Source organism: Notolepis coatsorum, assembly GCF_963971535.1.
Source record: "Notolepis coatsorum genome assembly, chromosome: 1".
Classification (NCBI taxonomy): Eukaryota; Metazoa; Chordata; class Actinopteri; order Aulopiformes; family Paralepididae; genus Notolepis; species Notolepis coatsorum.
In genome coordinates, this window is record NC_140165.1 from 246866456 (window position 1) to 246883942 (window position 17487).

General features: G+C 42.7%; 1 protein-coding gene across 1 annotated transcript in view; it reads right to left on the reverse strand.

Annotated features, from left to right (window-relative positions):
• arrb1 (arrestin, beta 1) overlaps positions 1 to 17487 on the reverse strand; it is a gene marked incomplete at both ends in the record, with an annotated part of 145909 nt that overhangs the window by 38935 nt on the left and 89487 nt on the right. The window contains one exon of the mRNA XM_084321664.1: positions 4445 to 4505. Within this exon, the coding sequence (XP_084177790.1) occupies positions 4445 to 4505 (61 nt within the window). The remainder of the gene's footprint in view (positions 1 to 4444; positions 4506 to 17487) is intronic.

Here is a 17487-nt window from a genome sequence, read left to right on the forward strand (position 1 = left end):
AGGGGATGCAGACCTACTTTCTATAGAACTTCATTGTTAGATGCTTCTATAGAAAGTAGGTAAAACAAATTAAAAGGTTTTCTTTGCCCTATAGAAAAAAAAAGTTTTCTTCGCCCTATTTTTTTATTTATTTTTTTAAACCTACTGTAGAGGGCCTAAACTTAACCAGTTGGAAACCAAGCGTACAGTAATACAATTAGCAATCAATCAATCAATCAATCAACTCAATAGGCCATGCTCACTTAGAACAGCGCAGCACCCAGCTCTCTCTCAGTCTGACTATCCCCCGCGTTGCAGACAGGAGTGTGTGTGTGTGTGTGTGTGCGTGTGTGTGTGTGTGTGTGTGTGTGTGTGTGTGTGTGTGTGTGTGTGTGTGTGTGTGTGTGTGTGTGTGTGTGGGGGGGGGTGTGTGGCGGTGGGTGGAGACTAGAGCCAGCGCTGACAGTCGAAAGGAAAAAGAAATTGAAAAAAGAATAGCAAATTAATCAATCAATCAATCCGCGATTTTTCTTTTGTTACACAATGATTCAAGACCCATCAATTACATCATCCAACATTGTTTAAAGCACTAAGACATTCGCTGTGACAGAATCGCTTGATATTTAGTCGTTATCAACATATCCATTTGTTAAATTATTGTCCGGCATCTTGTGATCCGGCGGAGTGATGTGATGTGATTCGGTTGTGGGCGGGTCCTGGGCCAGCAGCGTGGAATTGTGAAGAATAAACACGTGTAAAATGACTGTTTCAGCCAATCGGAATCGAGAAATTTGCATGCCGTTGTATAACCTGATGTAAACAATACTTTCACAAAGAATCTAAGGACTTCATGTGTGTGTTGGAATCAATGAGGCAGTTCTGATTTCAGGCAGTACCTGTCCAGGGCTTTTCGGTCTACCGTTTTGCTTCTGATGGTGAAAACACATTGGAGTATAAATCTTCTTGAGGCAAGAAAGAGAAGTAGTTCCTGATTCCAAAGCAAGGAGAATTGTCCTTTATTGATCGGAAATGTTGGAGCCAGCAGTTACGTGGTCAATATAACATTAAAACTGAACAAACGTGACTGATTGTTGTGATTGGAACCTTCACAACCCTGTGCTCAGAAGCTCCATGGTGTAATGGTTAGCACTCTGGACTCTGAATCCAGTGATCCCAGTTCAAATCTCGGGGGAACCTTCTCCAGTTCAGGCAATGGAAAAACATCTTCCGTCATGACTCTCAAAGAAACTGAGCGCCAAGCAATTGCTGCATGTAGGTAGCAACAGTTCTTGATGGAACTCCTTTTAATCAAAGAACAAGCTAGGTACAGGGTTTGTACACCTTTTCCAAGGCAAAATGCAAGCACTTTTCAAGCATTTTCAAGGTGCATTTTCAAGGTGCATTTTCAAGATTTTCCAGCATCTTATGCGGCTGTGGTAAATTAAATATTTACTCAAAATTATTATTTCACTTCTTCCATCACATTAAATCAGATGTTATTGTGCTAAACAACCAAAATTATGTAGACTTGGCATCATATATAACCTGGCTGAGCCGATCTGTTATGCAGTAACGTACTGTATATCTGTATGTCATAAATGTCATGATGAATTGAACATGGGGGACCCTGATGTAAACAAGACGAAAGTCTTTCTCTGGTCTGCATCCCCTTAACAATTGTGTGTATTGAGCCGTACTGTATTGTACCCATTCTGCAATCTGTTAATAAAGTTTTCAATCAATCAATCAATTAATCAACTCCACTGCAAGCTACTCCACTGGCTGCTCTGGCTCTCACTACACTGCTGGTTGTTGATGTGGATGTAGCTGTGCTGCTTGATGCATTGCTTGTCTGCTGGAAATAATCCACTAATGCAGGACCTGGATTTAGACGTGCTTTCATCAGAATTTGATGCTTCTTCCCTAAATAAAAAAGAGCAGCATGTTATAAATAAAACAAAGTGTTTTATTAATTTAATCTCACTGGTTGCACTTAACTTTAAGAGTGTTTATTGTTTAATGTTGACATCTAATGCCTATGAATTTTAGAGCCTAATGATGGCCTGGAATGAACTAACTACCTTAACATTATTATCCATGTAATTAACTGTAAAGTTCACGTTAGCTGTTAGATTGCATATTCCATAAATAAACATGCTAAAATTGGCCTGGCTCGTCACGTTTGATTGAAAACATTATTAACAGATTGCAGAATGGGTACAATACACTATGGCTCAATACACACAATTGTTAAATGGTTGCAGACCAGAGAAATACTTTCGTCTTGTTTACATCAGGGTGCCCCATTTTCAATTCATCATAACATTTATGACATACAGGTAGACAGTACGTTACTGCGTTCCAACCTACAACTGCTCCACACCAGTTCCACACCAGTCTCCGTAAATGTTCCGTTATAAAAATAAAATACCATTTCAATACACAACAAGTTTTCGTGTTTTGAAATACATGAAAGGAAATTACCGGTAGCTAACGTTGATTTGCCTAACGTTAAGCTATGCTACATGCTACAACACTGCGGTGAAAAACAGAGTCCGGTAAACATGAGTTTGTAATTCCAATAGTGTATTCTGCCTGTTACTTGACTATTTCGATTATTGAAGTGGTATTTTTATAACAAACATTTACGGAGACAGGTGTGGAGCACTTGTAGTCTCGAACTTAGTTACCTGGCGAGCCAGGCCGATACACGTTAATAACACCCATGGCTCAGTGGCTCACCTTTCAACGTGGCTCGAACGTGCAGACTCCCACATGGTAAAAATCCTTTCTGCATATTTTGCACACGGCTACTCGAGGATGTTCTCCTCTTTTTAACCATGAATTATATTTGATATCTCCGAGCCAGAGCTCATTAAAACGGCAGCCTCCCGGCATTTTGACCACACACACGCGCTGTTCTCAGATGGCACAGGTAAAAACACTACGGGTAGAGCCGAGCCACATTTCATTTTGCGTGAAAGGCGAAAGCAAAAATAGGCTCGCGAGTTGCTCCGACTTATTTTATATCTTTGTCTAAAAACCAAACTATTCAGTCATATAGCGATTTATTATTACGTATAAAGTGCAATTACAATTTCAATAACTTTCCAGCACTTTATACACAATTCAAGCACATTTAAAACCTTGAAAACAGCACATTGAAATACAAGCATTTTCAAGGATTTCCAGCACCCGTACGAACCCTGTAGGTAGAGGTGGGATTTTTGCAGCACAGACGGTACCACCAGGCCATGGGTATATATACAGGTGTACAAGTAAGTATATAGAGGGGTTATATGCAGGTGTGTAGTGAGTATATAGAGGGGTTATATGCAGGTGTATGGTGAGTATATTGAGGGGTTATATGCAGGTGTATGGTGAGTATATAGAGGGGTTATATGCAGGTGTATGGTGAGTATATTGAGGGGTTATATGCAGGTGTATGGTGAGTATATAGAGGGGTTATATGCAGGTGTATGGTGAGTATATAGAGGGGTTATATGCAGGTGTATGGTGAGTATATAGAGGGGTTATATGCAGGTGATTAGTGAGTTTATAGAGGGGTTATATGCAGGTGTATGGTGAGTATATAGAGGGGTTATATGCAGGTGTATGGTGAGTATATAGAGGGGTTATATGCAGGTGTATAGTAGGTATATAGAGGGGTTATATGCAGGTGTATGGTGAGTATATAGAGGGGTTATATGCAGGTGTATGGTGAGTATATAGAGGGGTTATATGCAGGTGTATAGTGAGTATATAGAGGGGTTATATGCAGGTGTATGGTGAGTATATAGAGGGGTTATATGCAGGTGTATGGTGAGTATATAGAGGGGTTATATGCAGGTGTATAGTGAGTATATAGAGGGGTTATATGCAGGTGTATGGTGAGTATATAGAGGGGTTATATGCAGGTGTACGGTGAGTTTATAGAGGGGTTATATGCAGGTGTACGGTGAGTATATAGAGGGGTTATATGCAGGTGCACGGTGAGTATATAGAGGGGTTATATGCAGGTGTACGGTGAGTTTATAGAGGGGTTATATGCAGGTGTACGGTGAGTTTATAGAGGGGTTATATGCAGGTGCACGGTGAGTATATAGAGGGGTTATATGCAGGTGTGTAGTGAGTATATAGAGGGGTTATATGCAGGTGTATGGTGAGTATATTGAGGGGTTATATGCAGGTGTATGGTGAGTATATAGAGGGGTTATATGCAGGTGTATGGTGAGTATATTGAGGGGTTATATGCAGGTGTATGGTGAGTATATTGAGGGGTTATATGCAGGTGTATGGTGAGTATATTGAGGGGTTATATGCAGGTGTATGGTGAGTATATAGAGGGGTTATATGCAGGTGCACGGTGAGTATATAGAGGGGTTATATGCAGGTGTATAGTGAGTATATAGAGGGGTTATATGCAGGTGTATAAGTAGAGTTACAGCAGAGAAGCAGTTCTTACCCACAGGCTCCACCAGATCCACGTGGTCCACAAAGTCTCGCTTTCCCAGATACACAGTGAGCTGAGGACAGGAGAACAGACCTTAGTCGAGCCATTACATTTCATACATTTAGTCATTTAGCTGAACGCGAAGTCAGCAGGAAGGAAGGGTATTACTACTCTGGCAGCTAAGGGTAAGTGATGTTGTTCGTCAAACAGTGTTGAACTTGAGTGCTACAGACTTGAGTGCATAGTAGTAAAGACATATTAGCATAGTAGGTAGTAATATAGGCAAGGTACATTACGTAGTTAGCAAAGTGCATAATAGAAAAAGACAGTACGAAGGTTAGTTTTTTTTTTTTATTGTATATCTTCATTTCAGATATTGATTGATGAATATTCATAGGTAATTTTCCATCAACACAGGTCATTAAACGGAAAATCCACCAACTGATATTCCAATGATCTTGAACAGTTAAAAGAACATGCCAACATTTTGGGAAATTCGCTTATCATCTTCTCCAGAGAGAGACAAGAAGATAGATACCAGTTTTTTCTCTGTGCGTTATCTGGCTGCACATTAGCCCAGCTTAGCACAATGAATGGAAGCGGACATGGCCGGTTAGCCTAGGCATTGTCCAACTAACACCTCTCCCGAAGGCTAACCGGCCATGTCCACTTCCATTCATTGTGCTAATTTCCGGTATAGGCGGTATAGATAACATGCAGCCACTAGATGTCGCACTAGAGCACCAGCGTGTTACTTATCCAATCAGGTGCATTCCATGTGAGGAAATGGGAAGTAAGGAGGGGATACATGCAGCAACATGTGAACAACATTCATTTTGGACCCGCTTGTTAAACATTTTTACAATTATAAATTCATTCATGAATATTTTTTGGGGTGCCCCAGTGGCGAACCTGTGGATGTATTATTTTTTTTAAATTTAATAAAAAAAGATAATAGAATATAATCTTTATTGTCATTGTTGGTACAACAAAATTGAGTTTAGAGCATCACCACTGGCATACAAACATACTGAATATAGCATGTGCAAAATAATAATATCAATAATAATAATATAATATCAATGTCCCAATGTCCTCAATAATAATAATAATAACATCAATGTCCCAAGTGCAATAGTGCTAGTGCAAATAAATAGTACAGTGACAGTCCAGTTGAGTTAATGGATGGAGGGGGGGGGGGGGGGGGGGCGTTGGCTTGCAATGGATGGAATAGAATACCATCTTGTATTGATGGAAGAAAAACAATTACAGAATCAATAGAAACGGATTTCCCTGGTTGATGATGACACAGGAAGCATGGACCCTTTTTCAAATGACTATTATTGACCTGTAGGAGCTATTGGGCTGTTTGACGCGGGTCATTGGGGTCAGGTCTTACCTAATACTAAGACAGATAAAGCTATAGAACACCCTACCTATGGACATTAGGGAGGCTAGATAAAGCTATGGAATACCCTACCTATGTACATTAGGGAGGCTAGATAAAGCTATGGAACACCCTACCTATGGACATCAGGGAGGCTAGATAAAGCTATGGAATACCCTACCTATGTACATTAGGGAGTGTTACGATTAGTCCTACGCTTCTTTGGCATGATGGACAGATGGACCCAGATGGCAGAGTATAGATGAGACCGGAGACAGAGCGTGACGATGAACAGTTTACTAACACACAAGGTACATACACGACACAGGTAACATTTAACAATGACCGCGCACAGCAGGGCAGGACAGACAGGACTATATACACAAGACTAATTGACAAGACACAGAGGGTAATTTACAAACAAGACACAGGTGTGGTAGACAGAAACAATAGAGCACAGAGTACTGGGAAAACAATAACAAACAACCAGACTAAAACATAATTACAAACCACAGACAGGGGAACACAAGACTAACAAAGTGGAGACAACAGATAATAAACACAACAAACACAACTGACAATAAATAACAATAAGTTGGTGTGTGAGCTGATGCCAGATTGGCATCAGCCCACCGGGTGGCAATATAGACTGAGGGTTATTGTTAATGGGAGGTACTTGTGAATACTGTCTGAGTCCTGGTCCCACAGGGCCAGGACCGGAGGAAGTGTTACAGTACCCCGCCCTCGAAGGTCGACTCCCAGGCGACCCAACAGGCCCCCCGGGAACGGGGAGGGTGGGGGGGACGGAAGCCGCATCGGCGAAAAGAAGAGGGGGGAGGATGGGGGTTCGAGGGACGGGGCCTGCGGGAACAGGAACGGGGGGAGGGGGCTGACGAGGAGGGCTGGAGCAGGGAAGGATGGGAGGAAGAGACGACGGCTCCGGAGCGCGACCTGGGGCTGGGGTCTCCACGGTGGCGAGACCCCCCGCCGAACCCCGAACCGGAGGCTCCCTGGCGACAGGACGCGGTGCAGGACCCCCAACCGGGGTCCCTCCGGCAGCGGAATCCGACGTCTTCCTCCAGGTCTGCCATGGTGGTGGCTCGTCTTCTGGAACCTCCCAGGGCGGAGGAGACCTCGACCAGGCCGGCGAGGAAGACCTGCGGTCCTGGAATCCCCCTCCCCTGGGGCTGTGGCGTCGGGATCCGCGCCCCGTCCCCGACGCTCCCCTGCGGACCAGGCGACTTCCCACCCAGGGATCCAGCACCGGGGTGGCTGCGGCGCAAGCACCCGATATCATCGGTGCCGCTGGCCCAGCCACTGCGTCCCATGGTGCCAGACCCATAGCGGTCGCCTGGTCGGCACGCAGGACGGAAGCGCCCAGGATCCCGAGCGTGAAGCTGGCTCCGTCTCTCCTCTCTGCCGGGTCCAAGTTCGGCGCGGTCATTCTGTTACGATTAGTCCTACGCTTCTTTGGCATGATGGACAGATGGACCCAGATGGCAGAGTATAGATGAGACCGGAGACAGAGCGTGACGATGAACAGTTTACTAACACACAAGGTACATACACGACACAGGTAACATTTAACAATGACCGCGCACAGCAGGGCAGGACAGACAGGACTATATACACAAGACTAATTGACAAGACACAGAGGGTAATTTACAAACAAGACACAGGTGTGGTAGACAGAAACAATAGAGCACAGAGTACTGGGAAAACAATAACAAACAACCAGACTAAAACATAATTACAAACCACAGACAGGGGAACACAAGACTAACAAAGTGGAGACAACAGATAATAAACACAACAAACACAACTGACAATAAATAACAATAAGTTGGTGTGTGAGCTGATGCCAGATTGGCATCAGCCCACCGGGTGGCAATGTAGACTGAGGGTTATTGTTAATGGGAGGTACTTGTGAATACTGTCTGAGTCCTGGGCCCTGTTTCATGTACGTGGTTCAACTAAGTCGATCAACATGTCCATTATCCAGCTTCAGTTAACCCGATGTTCAAAGCCGGGATTTTCCTGTTTCACAAAGGAGGATTCAGTCTCGTTAACTCAAGCCAGACTTGAGAGTCAGGCTCAAGTCAGGCTAGATGCGCGCTCCCGTTTTAGGTGGAAAGCCAGCACGTATCGATGGCAGAGACCCTGATTCTCAACGGCATTGATTGATTAATTGATTTAAGACTTTATTGACAGATTGCAATAGGCTCAATCGCCTTGCCGACAAGTTAAATGCGTTATCTATAGGCTAATTCTAAGTCCCTCATTACCTCAATCAATCAGATTATATTTCTTTAAACTTGCCTGCTGGATTGAATAATCAAATGAGATCTTGCTAGCGAAAATAACTAGTTAACTGTTATACAGAATTACGAGACGGCTTTCTTGCCCATTGATTGATGTATAGTCAATGTTTTACTTATCTCCAATGTGGTCCAACGGGTTGTTCTTTTGACTTCCACACGGACGACCCGGGTTCAAGACCGGGGTCCTTCTTTTTGCAATATAGGAATAATTCAATTTGGTGCACGTTGAGAGCTATATAAAGAATGACATCCTCAATGCATGTAGATTTATAATATTTTAACTTAAAACCAGGCTACTTTGGCGTATAATCATTAATATTATATTCAAAAAAATCATATTGGAAACACCGGGATTTGAACCCCGGTCGCAGAATTGGCAGGCATGAGCACTACCGCTGGGCCACTGGGCCAGATGGGATAAATTCATTGTTTATACATTAATGAACGAGAGACCCGTGTTTAGAATATCCTTTGTTTTGAATGAAGTTTATCTCTTTATACTCATTCATTAATGTGACGTCAACGGCTCGTTCAATTTCTCAAATCCGTCAAACAGCGCATCTCATCAGACATCTTAATCCCAGTTACAATTAAAATAACCACATCATGTGTACATCGCACGAGCGAGCGCCACCGTCGCCACGGTATATATAACGTGCATTATTTAGGACAAAGTGAATTTAATATCAGCATTTTGGGTCTATTTTACATTTCAAAAGCCCCCTCTGGAAGAATGGAGCACAAAAACGTAATTCAGAATGGTATAATGCAGATCGTAGACTGTGGGAATAGTTTCAGGAAACGGGCTGTCACTTCTTTGCGGGGGCGTGGCGATAGTTCAGGCTAACTTGAACTTGAACTCTGCTTTCGACCAGGCTCAAACTTTTGGATATGTTGTCATGGTGATTTGGAAAATCCAGGTACATGAAATCGGAAAGTCAGGCTAACCCAGTTATCCAGCTAAAGTTATCCGGCTAACTCGGTTATCCCGGTACATGGAACGGGGCCCAGGTCCCACAGGGCCAGGACCGGAGGAAGTGTTACAGGGAGGCTAGATAAAGCTATGGAATACCCTACCTATGGACATCAGGGAGGCTAGATCACTAAATATTTTCAAAAGTAAGCTCAAAACGTACCTCTTCATCTTAGCCTTTTAATACACTCTGCTGCTTGGACTCATTGCATGCACTGTGATTGTTGTACTGAGAACAATTGTATTGCACTGCACTATTGCACAATTTTACTCTGTCTATTCTATTTGACTCTGTCTATTCTATTTGACTCTGTCTATTCTATTTTACTCTGCCTATTCTATGCAAATGTATGTATATTTTATTGCACTGCTCTTATTCTGTCTATTTGTGTACATACTCATTCTACATGTACGTATGTCTGCACTTTATCACTTTTGCTTTTAAGTGGGGCCTCAGACCTTGGAGGTGGGACCTGTGCAGGAAGCCCTCTTGGGGCTGGACATTTTAACATCTATCACAATCCTTTTTTATAGATTTTAATGACAGAAATGATTTTATTTCTTATTACCTTTCATAGATTAAAATGACAGAAATCTATTTTAAAATGGTCAGGGAGGTTTTAATGTCAATTCTCTGCTCATTTTATGCCTGTCTATAAGTGTGCAGACTTTATGTAAATGTTATGCCTATGTCTATTTTGTGTCTATACATCACTGCTGTGAAACACTTTGGGCTGCAATTCTTGTCAAGGGTTTTGTTTGAAACAATCAATACTATTGTTGCTCCTGTGCCTCCATGTGTACCTGTATATTCTTATACTGACTGTAATAACTTTTTCAATTATTTTGTGGATAAGGTCAGTGGTGTTAGAGCAGGCATCTGCCCCTCATCCCTTTCTGCCAGCCTTCCTACCACTGTCTCTCCTCCTCTCACGCTGCTAGACTCGTTCTCTCCAGTCACCTTAGAGCAGGTTTCTATAGTGCTGCACAAAACGAAACCCTCTTTTAATCCCCTTGATGCTGTTCCCTCATCCCTGATTTTAGAGGTCCTTGACTCAATTGGTCCCACAATTCTGTCAATAATTAACCGCTCTCTGGCATCAGGTTCTGTCCCTAGCCATTTTAAACATGCCATAGTTCAACCTCTTTTAAAAAAGGCTAACCTAGATTCCTCTTCCTACAAACTACCTCTGCTGTCCAAGGTGCTGGAGAAGGTGCATGGTTCTAGAAACCCATAATCTGCATGACGCATTCCAATCAGGCTTTCGGAAATTTCATTCCACCGAAACAGCCCTTCTTAAGGTTACCAATGACATTGTAATGGCTGCAGATGATGGTAAACACACACTATTAGTTTTATTGGACCTCAGCGCAGCCTTTGACACGGTTGATCATGTGGTTATGGTGTGTAGGCTCAATGATGTGTTTGGGATCAGTGGGTCAGCACTGAGATGGTTCTCATCTTACCTAGCTGATAGAAGCTTTTCTGTGTCAATGGGTCAGTTCATGTCGGACTCTACCCCACTGTCCTGTGGGGTTCCGCAGGGTTCTGTGCTAGGGCCAATGCTGTTCTCCCTATATATGTTTCCCCTAAGCCAGATTATTAAACGTTTTAATGGAATATTTTATCAATTTTATGCGGATGACATCCAATTGTATTGTTCTTTTAAGCCCAGTGAGTGTAATAGTTTTTGCATTATTAATGAATGCATCGATGCCATCAAGAGCTGGATGGCTGATAATTTCCTTCAGCTTAATGCAAGTAAGACAGAAGCCCTCATTATTGCTCCCGACCACATCATCCCCATTATAAAAAATTCTATTGGACCTTTAGGTCAGTGTGTCAAACCTTATGTGAGGAACTTAGGTGTAATTTTTGATGACTCTGTCTTTTAACAGCCATGTCAACCAGCTCACACGGTCATGTTTTTATCAGCTCAGAAATATTGCCAAATTAAGATTTGTTGTTTCTAGAGCTGAAATGGAAATGATCATCCATGCTTTTATTTCATCACGCCTGTACTATTGCAATTAAATGTTTACCTGTCTGGATAAATCTGTGCTAAACCGCTTGCAAATCATTCAAAATGCAGTGGCAAGGCTTTTAACTGGGACAAGTAGGCTTGCCCACATCACCCCCATTTTATCCACTCTACATTGGCTCCCCATTAATTATCGTGTCCATTTTAAAATTCTTGTTTTAACTTTTAAAGCCCTCCAAGGTAAATCCCCTGTGTACATTTTTTATTTACTGCGCCCCTACTCCCCCAGTCGTGCACTTAGGTCCTCCCACCAAAATCTCCTGGTTGTCCCACGGACCCGGTTAATAACAAAAGGTGACCGGTCCTTCCAATTTATGGCCCCTACCCTTTGGAACACCCTCCCCCTTTCTATGCGTTCACTTGACTCCCTATCCACTTTTAACACATTCGGGGCCATTGGGATGCGTCTAATAAATCTCTAGAGGACCAGCAAATGTAAACAGACTTGGGGCTGTTTGTAGAGCTAAATCTATACTTTATAGTGTTGCTATCTGTCCATTCTCATTGTCAATTGAGTCCATAAACCGTCCCTTCAAAATGGCTTAAAGAAAAAAAAAATCATCAATACGTTCTCATTTTATAGCGCCGTGAATATAAGCGTTATACGGCATTTGGTCTAGTATATTTCCTGGAAGGCTAGATAAAGGGCTAATAGCTACTAACGTTATATCCAATGGCATTTCCGTTATACATAAGCTACAGTTAAAACTCAAACTGCATATGATCGGCACGATCCTCAAGCATGTATGCATGAAAGGGGGGGGGGGGCGGGAGACGTTGTTTCTTATTATTGATTACCAATAACCGTGTTCGTCTAAGTAGCCACATACGCTGATCGTATCGTATCATAACAAGGCCCGATCGGGCTGTAATTTACGTGAAAAAGATCTTACCATGACCCGGTTGGAGCCCCCAGAGCATTTCCCCGTTATCGATCGCCATCTGGTAGATCGATATGTCCATTGGCTGATGATAAATCCCCTTATTGCATAGTGAAATTCGCGATCCAAAACGTATTCCGTGCAACAGACAATAGCTATCGCTTCAGGTGAGTAGAAAACTACATTAGAGATAAAAAAAAGAAAAAGAAGACAACTTCGGCCACAGGGAACACTGCATTATCACGATAGCGCCCGTAAGAGGATCTGGCCGGTAATGCACTTTCTCGAATTCAAAGAGTAGGGTACATCTGCAGTGCAGCTCGGCGACCTTGAATAGGTTATTAAAATGGAATAAAAGCCAAAACAACTTGCCACGGATATATCCGTCCTTCGGTCCTTTAACCCTTTTCTCGCCAAGAACGTGTTACCACATCATTGCTCGCCATGCGTAATCTGCCAATGACGACGTAAGGCGTCTTTGAGATCAATATTTCAAAAATCTGTGATGGCAATCATATTTCACCCACGGAGACTTGAGACTTGCTGTTGATCTCCTCTCAACTCTCCAACGGTTCAAGACCGCCATCTGGTGGCCGATCGGCGAATCGCCAAAACCGGAAGTGACGCGCCGGAAGTGGTGCTCACCCATATTTCGTCCGGCCACTCGCTATCGCTAGCGAGACTCCAGCTCGACACACTGGATAGCGATCCGTTGCCAATAACTCGATAAACAACATGATTTGGACGTATATAGCATTATACAACCTGGACATGGATCGCATATATCAACATCCCATAATCGCGAACTTTCTGCTCCACGCTGACCACCCAACGGTCAGAGGAAGCTGCGGTAAGTTTCAGCGTGTTTGATTATTATGATCCATATAAACTGCTGTGATCTATGTATCGCCCATACTACATGAATGATTTAACGTCGGCCACGGACTTATAACCCCCCCCCCCTCCGGTCACCAGCAGATGATGAGGCATGACGTGTAGGACCTTGTACAATTGACATTTTTTATCTGACGTCAATCGGTATCAAACTACATTTAATGATGTAATATATGTATTTATAGCTATAACTCGCGTTCTGCAGAATGCTGCAGAAAATGATAAAAACATATTTATACTTTAGACGGTATTTTTGTATGAATATGTGAATGAAAAAGTAGAACGTTGCTACATCCTAAACGATAGATATTTGACGTTGAATGGGCCATAGTAATGTCAATTTAGCAATACAATTTAAAAAGTTATAGCCCTGCAAAGAAGGGGAACATCTCCATAGACTTACAGTACTGGCAGACAGTGGATTAAGATCAGAATAATCCCTGGCAGATAAAGGGTTAAGCATGGATTCGAAACATGTATATATCCGTGGTCGGGCGCCATTGTGTTAAGGAACAGTTGAAAACGTTTTTATTCAGACAGGCTTTTAATTAATTCCTGGTTGTATACTTTGTTTATTTATTTATAATTGTTGTTTTGTTTTTAGGACTGACATTTATGTTGCACTCATATTTAGTTATTTAATTTTCTTATGTTATGCCTATGCTTACGATGTGTCAGAATTGTTTTATGTGTAGTGCGTTCATCTCTATTGCTATGTTTTACTTCTGTGAAGCACTTTGTGATTTTATCTGTGAAAGGTGCTATACAAATAAAGTTTACTTGTATGAAAGGTGCTATATAAATAATGTTTATTATTATTATTATTATTATTATTATTATTATTATTATTATTATTATTATTATTATTATTATTATTATTATTATTATTATTATTATTATTATTATTATTATTATTATTATTATTATTATTATTGTAGTTGTTGTTGTTGTTGTTATTCTTCTTCTTCTTCTTATTGTTATTGTTATCAGGCTCAGAGGGGACTGGCACAAGACATTGCATCATCAAGACAGTAACACAGATCATATCTGCTCACAGTTGTGGAACAGGGAGAAACCACATGGATTTATTATTCGTATTAACTCATTTCCTGCCAACAACGATTTTATACGTGTTTGTCCGCCAATCGTTGAACGCCAACCATGTATATATATACATGATATTTGATCGTTATTTATTTTATTCGCTATTTCCATTCATATCCATCCAGGGAGCCTGGTGTTACCATAGGGAATTAGTCTGAGATCGCAAAAGTCCAATACCGCCACCTGGTGGGCTGCGGCCGGTGTAGCACTTCCTTTGAGACTGATGAAATTCCTCCGGGCGGACTTTTCTAGTAACCTGGACCGATCGCATTGAATAGTTTTCGGGACACCCGATTCATTATGCTGTGGTGGGTTATGTCGTGGGCCAAATGGACATACGATCTACCAGATGGCAATCAAATAATTGGAATATTCTTTTTGGAATCCCACCGGCCACAGGTAAGAGCAATTTAACGTCAATTTCAGCTTGATTGTGCCTTGTTTTCATAGCCATCGCCCTGATCAGCGTATGTTGTTGTACTAACGAATGACGTTATTGACAATCAATTAATCAGAAACGACCCCCCCCCCCTTTCATGCATTCATGATGGAACATAATATACCGATCATATGCATTTGTAGCGTGTATAGGGACGAAATGCCAATGGATTAAATATAATATACGTTTGTTGTTAGATGTGAGCGATTTAGTCCAGAATTGCAATACAGTCAATAATGTAGGTAGGAGGGGAGATGAGAGGAGATGAGAGCAGAGCAGAGTGAAACCTGGGAAGAGTCACACATCGTTCCTCTGCTTCTAGTGAATAAATATTAGAGAGAACAAAGACGAGGGAGTCTTCCTGCGTGGGGTTCTCCGAGGAACGACATCACCCACCTGAGTGCTGAGTAGACCAGTATTTATCCTATTCCATTCTTAAACTCTTCCCTTTTCACCAAAGAGATGTCTAACAGTCTGGCACTATCAAACAAACTGGCATTGTAAAGGGTAAGGAGGAAGATTTGTGGACACCTTTCATAGATCTTATGAGTATATAGATATCTGTGATCAGACAGGAAGTGACCGAGAAGGGATGAAGGGACAGAGACGTCACAGTGTAGCTGTAGGACAGCTGGTGAAGTATTAAATGAGTTTTTGGTTTATATATTTGTATTGTCTTAAGGGGATTTGTATATGTATTTTATTTGTATTCATATGTCTATTTTCTTGATTTTAATATTATTTTATAAATGTATGTATTGACTAGATTTTCTTCTCTCTATTCTCTACCCTTCCTCCTGCTACCTACACCTATCCTCCTCACCGTCTGTCTTCTACCTATCCTCCTCACCGTCTGTCTTCTACCTATCCTCCTCACCATCTGTCTTCTACCTATCCTCCTCACTGTGTATCTTCTACCTATCCTCCTCACCATGTGTCTTCTACCTATCCTCCTCACCATCTGTCTTCTACCTATCCTCCTCACCATCTGTCTTCTACCTATCCTCCTCACCGTGTGTCTTCTACCTATCCTCCTCACCGTGTGTCTTCTACCTATCCTCCTCACCATCTGTCTTCTACCTATCCTCCTCACCATCTGTCTTCTACCTATCCTCCTCACCGTGTGTCTTCTACCTATCCTCCTCACCGTGTGTCTTCTACCTATCCTCCTCACCGTCTGTCTTCTACCTATCCTCCTCACCGTCTGTCTTCTACCTGTCCTCACCGTCTGTCCTCTTCTACAGCCTGTCCCCTCCTTCTGTCCCCTCCTACAACCTGTCCCCTCCTTCTCTCCCCTCCTACAGCCTGTCCTCTTCTATAGCCTGTCCCCTCCTTCTCTCCCCTCCTACAGCCTGTCCTCTTCTACAGCCTGTCCCCTCCTTCTTTCCTCTCCTACAGCCTGTCCTCTTTCAGCTGTCCCCTCCTTCTCTTCCCTCCTACAGCATGTCCTCTTCTAGTCTGTTCCCTCCTTCTCTTCCCTCCTACAGCCTTTCCTCTTCTAGTCTGTCCCCTCCTTCTCTCCCCTCCTACAGCCTGTCCTCTTATAGTCTGTCCCCTCCTTCTCTCCCCTCCTACAGCATGTCCTCTTCTAGTCTGTCCCCTCCTTCTGTCCCCTCCTACAACCTGTCCCCTCCTTCTGTCCCCTCCTACAACCTGTCCCCTCCGACAGCATGTCCTCTTCTACAGCCTGTCCCCTCCTTCTCTCCCCTCCTACAACCTTTCCCCTCCTACAGCCTGTCCCCTCCTTCTCTCCCCTCCTACAGCCTGTCATTTTCTACAGCCTGTCCCCTCCTTCTCTTCCCTCCTACAGCCTGTCCCCTCCTTCTGTCCCCTCCTACAGCCTGTTCCCTCCTGCTAATCATAATTTATATTTTAAAATACCTACAGTAAATCATCTAAACTATAAATTCAAGTACCTCAATTATAGATACTGTTTGACCAGTGGTACCTTGGTTAACATCATGAGTAATCATGTTTTTTTAAGGTTTGATTGATTGATTGATTGAAAACTTTATTAACAGATTGCAGAATGGGTACAGTACAGTACAGCTCAATACATACAATTGTTAAGGGGATGCAGACCAGCGAAAGACTTTCGTCTTGTTTACATCAGGGTCCCCCATTTTCAATTCATCATATATGACATACATGACATACAGATAGACAGTACTGCTACATCTATACATTTATGACATACCAGATTTGCAAATACAGTAGTGTTTGTGATAAGAAAAGAGTCCAGAAAAGAGAGTATATACTTTTGACGTAGAAACTGTACATTGGAGGAGGTTGGGTAGGTGGGGGGGGGGGGGGGGGGGACTGTACATTGGAGGTGGTTGGGTGGGGGGGGGGGTTGGGTAGGAGGGGTGGGTGGGGGACACTGTACACCTGTACAAGCAAAACTGTACATTGGAATATTGACAAGACCATACTTGGTAATTTACTGTACATTGGAGGGGGTTGTGTTAGGACATTTACAGGGGCCAGTTTCGAATTGCAGTCTCCCGTAGGTGTTTTTTGAGAGTGTTTTTGAAAGTGGGTAGTGATTCACATTCCTTTACAGCTTTGGGTAGGGCGTTTCACATTGATGTGGCATAATTGCGAAACGTGTTTAGTCCCTTGTTTGAGCCGAATCTGGGTTTAACATGATTTGTGGAGCTCCCTCTGGTGTTGTGATCGTGGTATTCACTGACCTTTGGGAAGTATTTTGACATGTACATGGGTACCTTGGTCGTATAGTGTATCTTGTAGACCAGGCCCATTGCAAGTTGCTGTACTCTGTCGTCTACTCTAAGCCATCCTAGGTTGTCAAAGTGGGCAGGGGTGAGGTGGGTTCTAGGAGTAAGGTCAAGCAGTAGTCTGACCAGTTTGTTTTGAGATGTTTGTAATTTTGTTTTTAGCGCCTTTGAGGTGCTTTGGTACCATGAGGTGCAAGCATAGTCGTAGTACCCTTGAATGAGTGCTCCTGCCAGAGTCTTCAGGGTATTCTTGTTTACCAGTGAGGAGATCCGGTA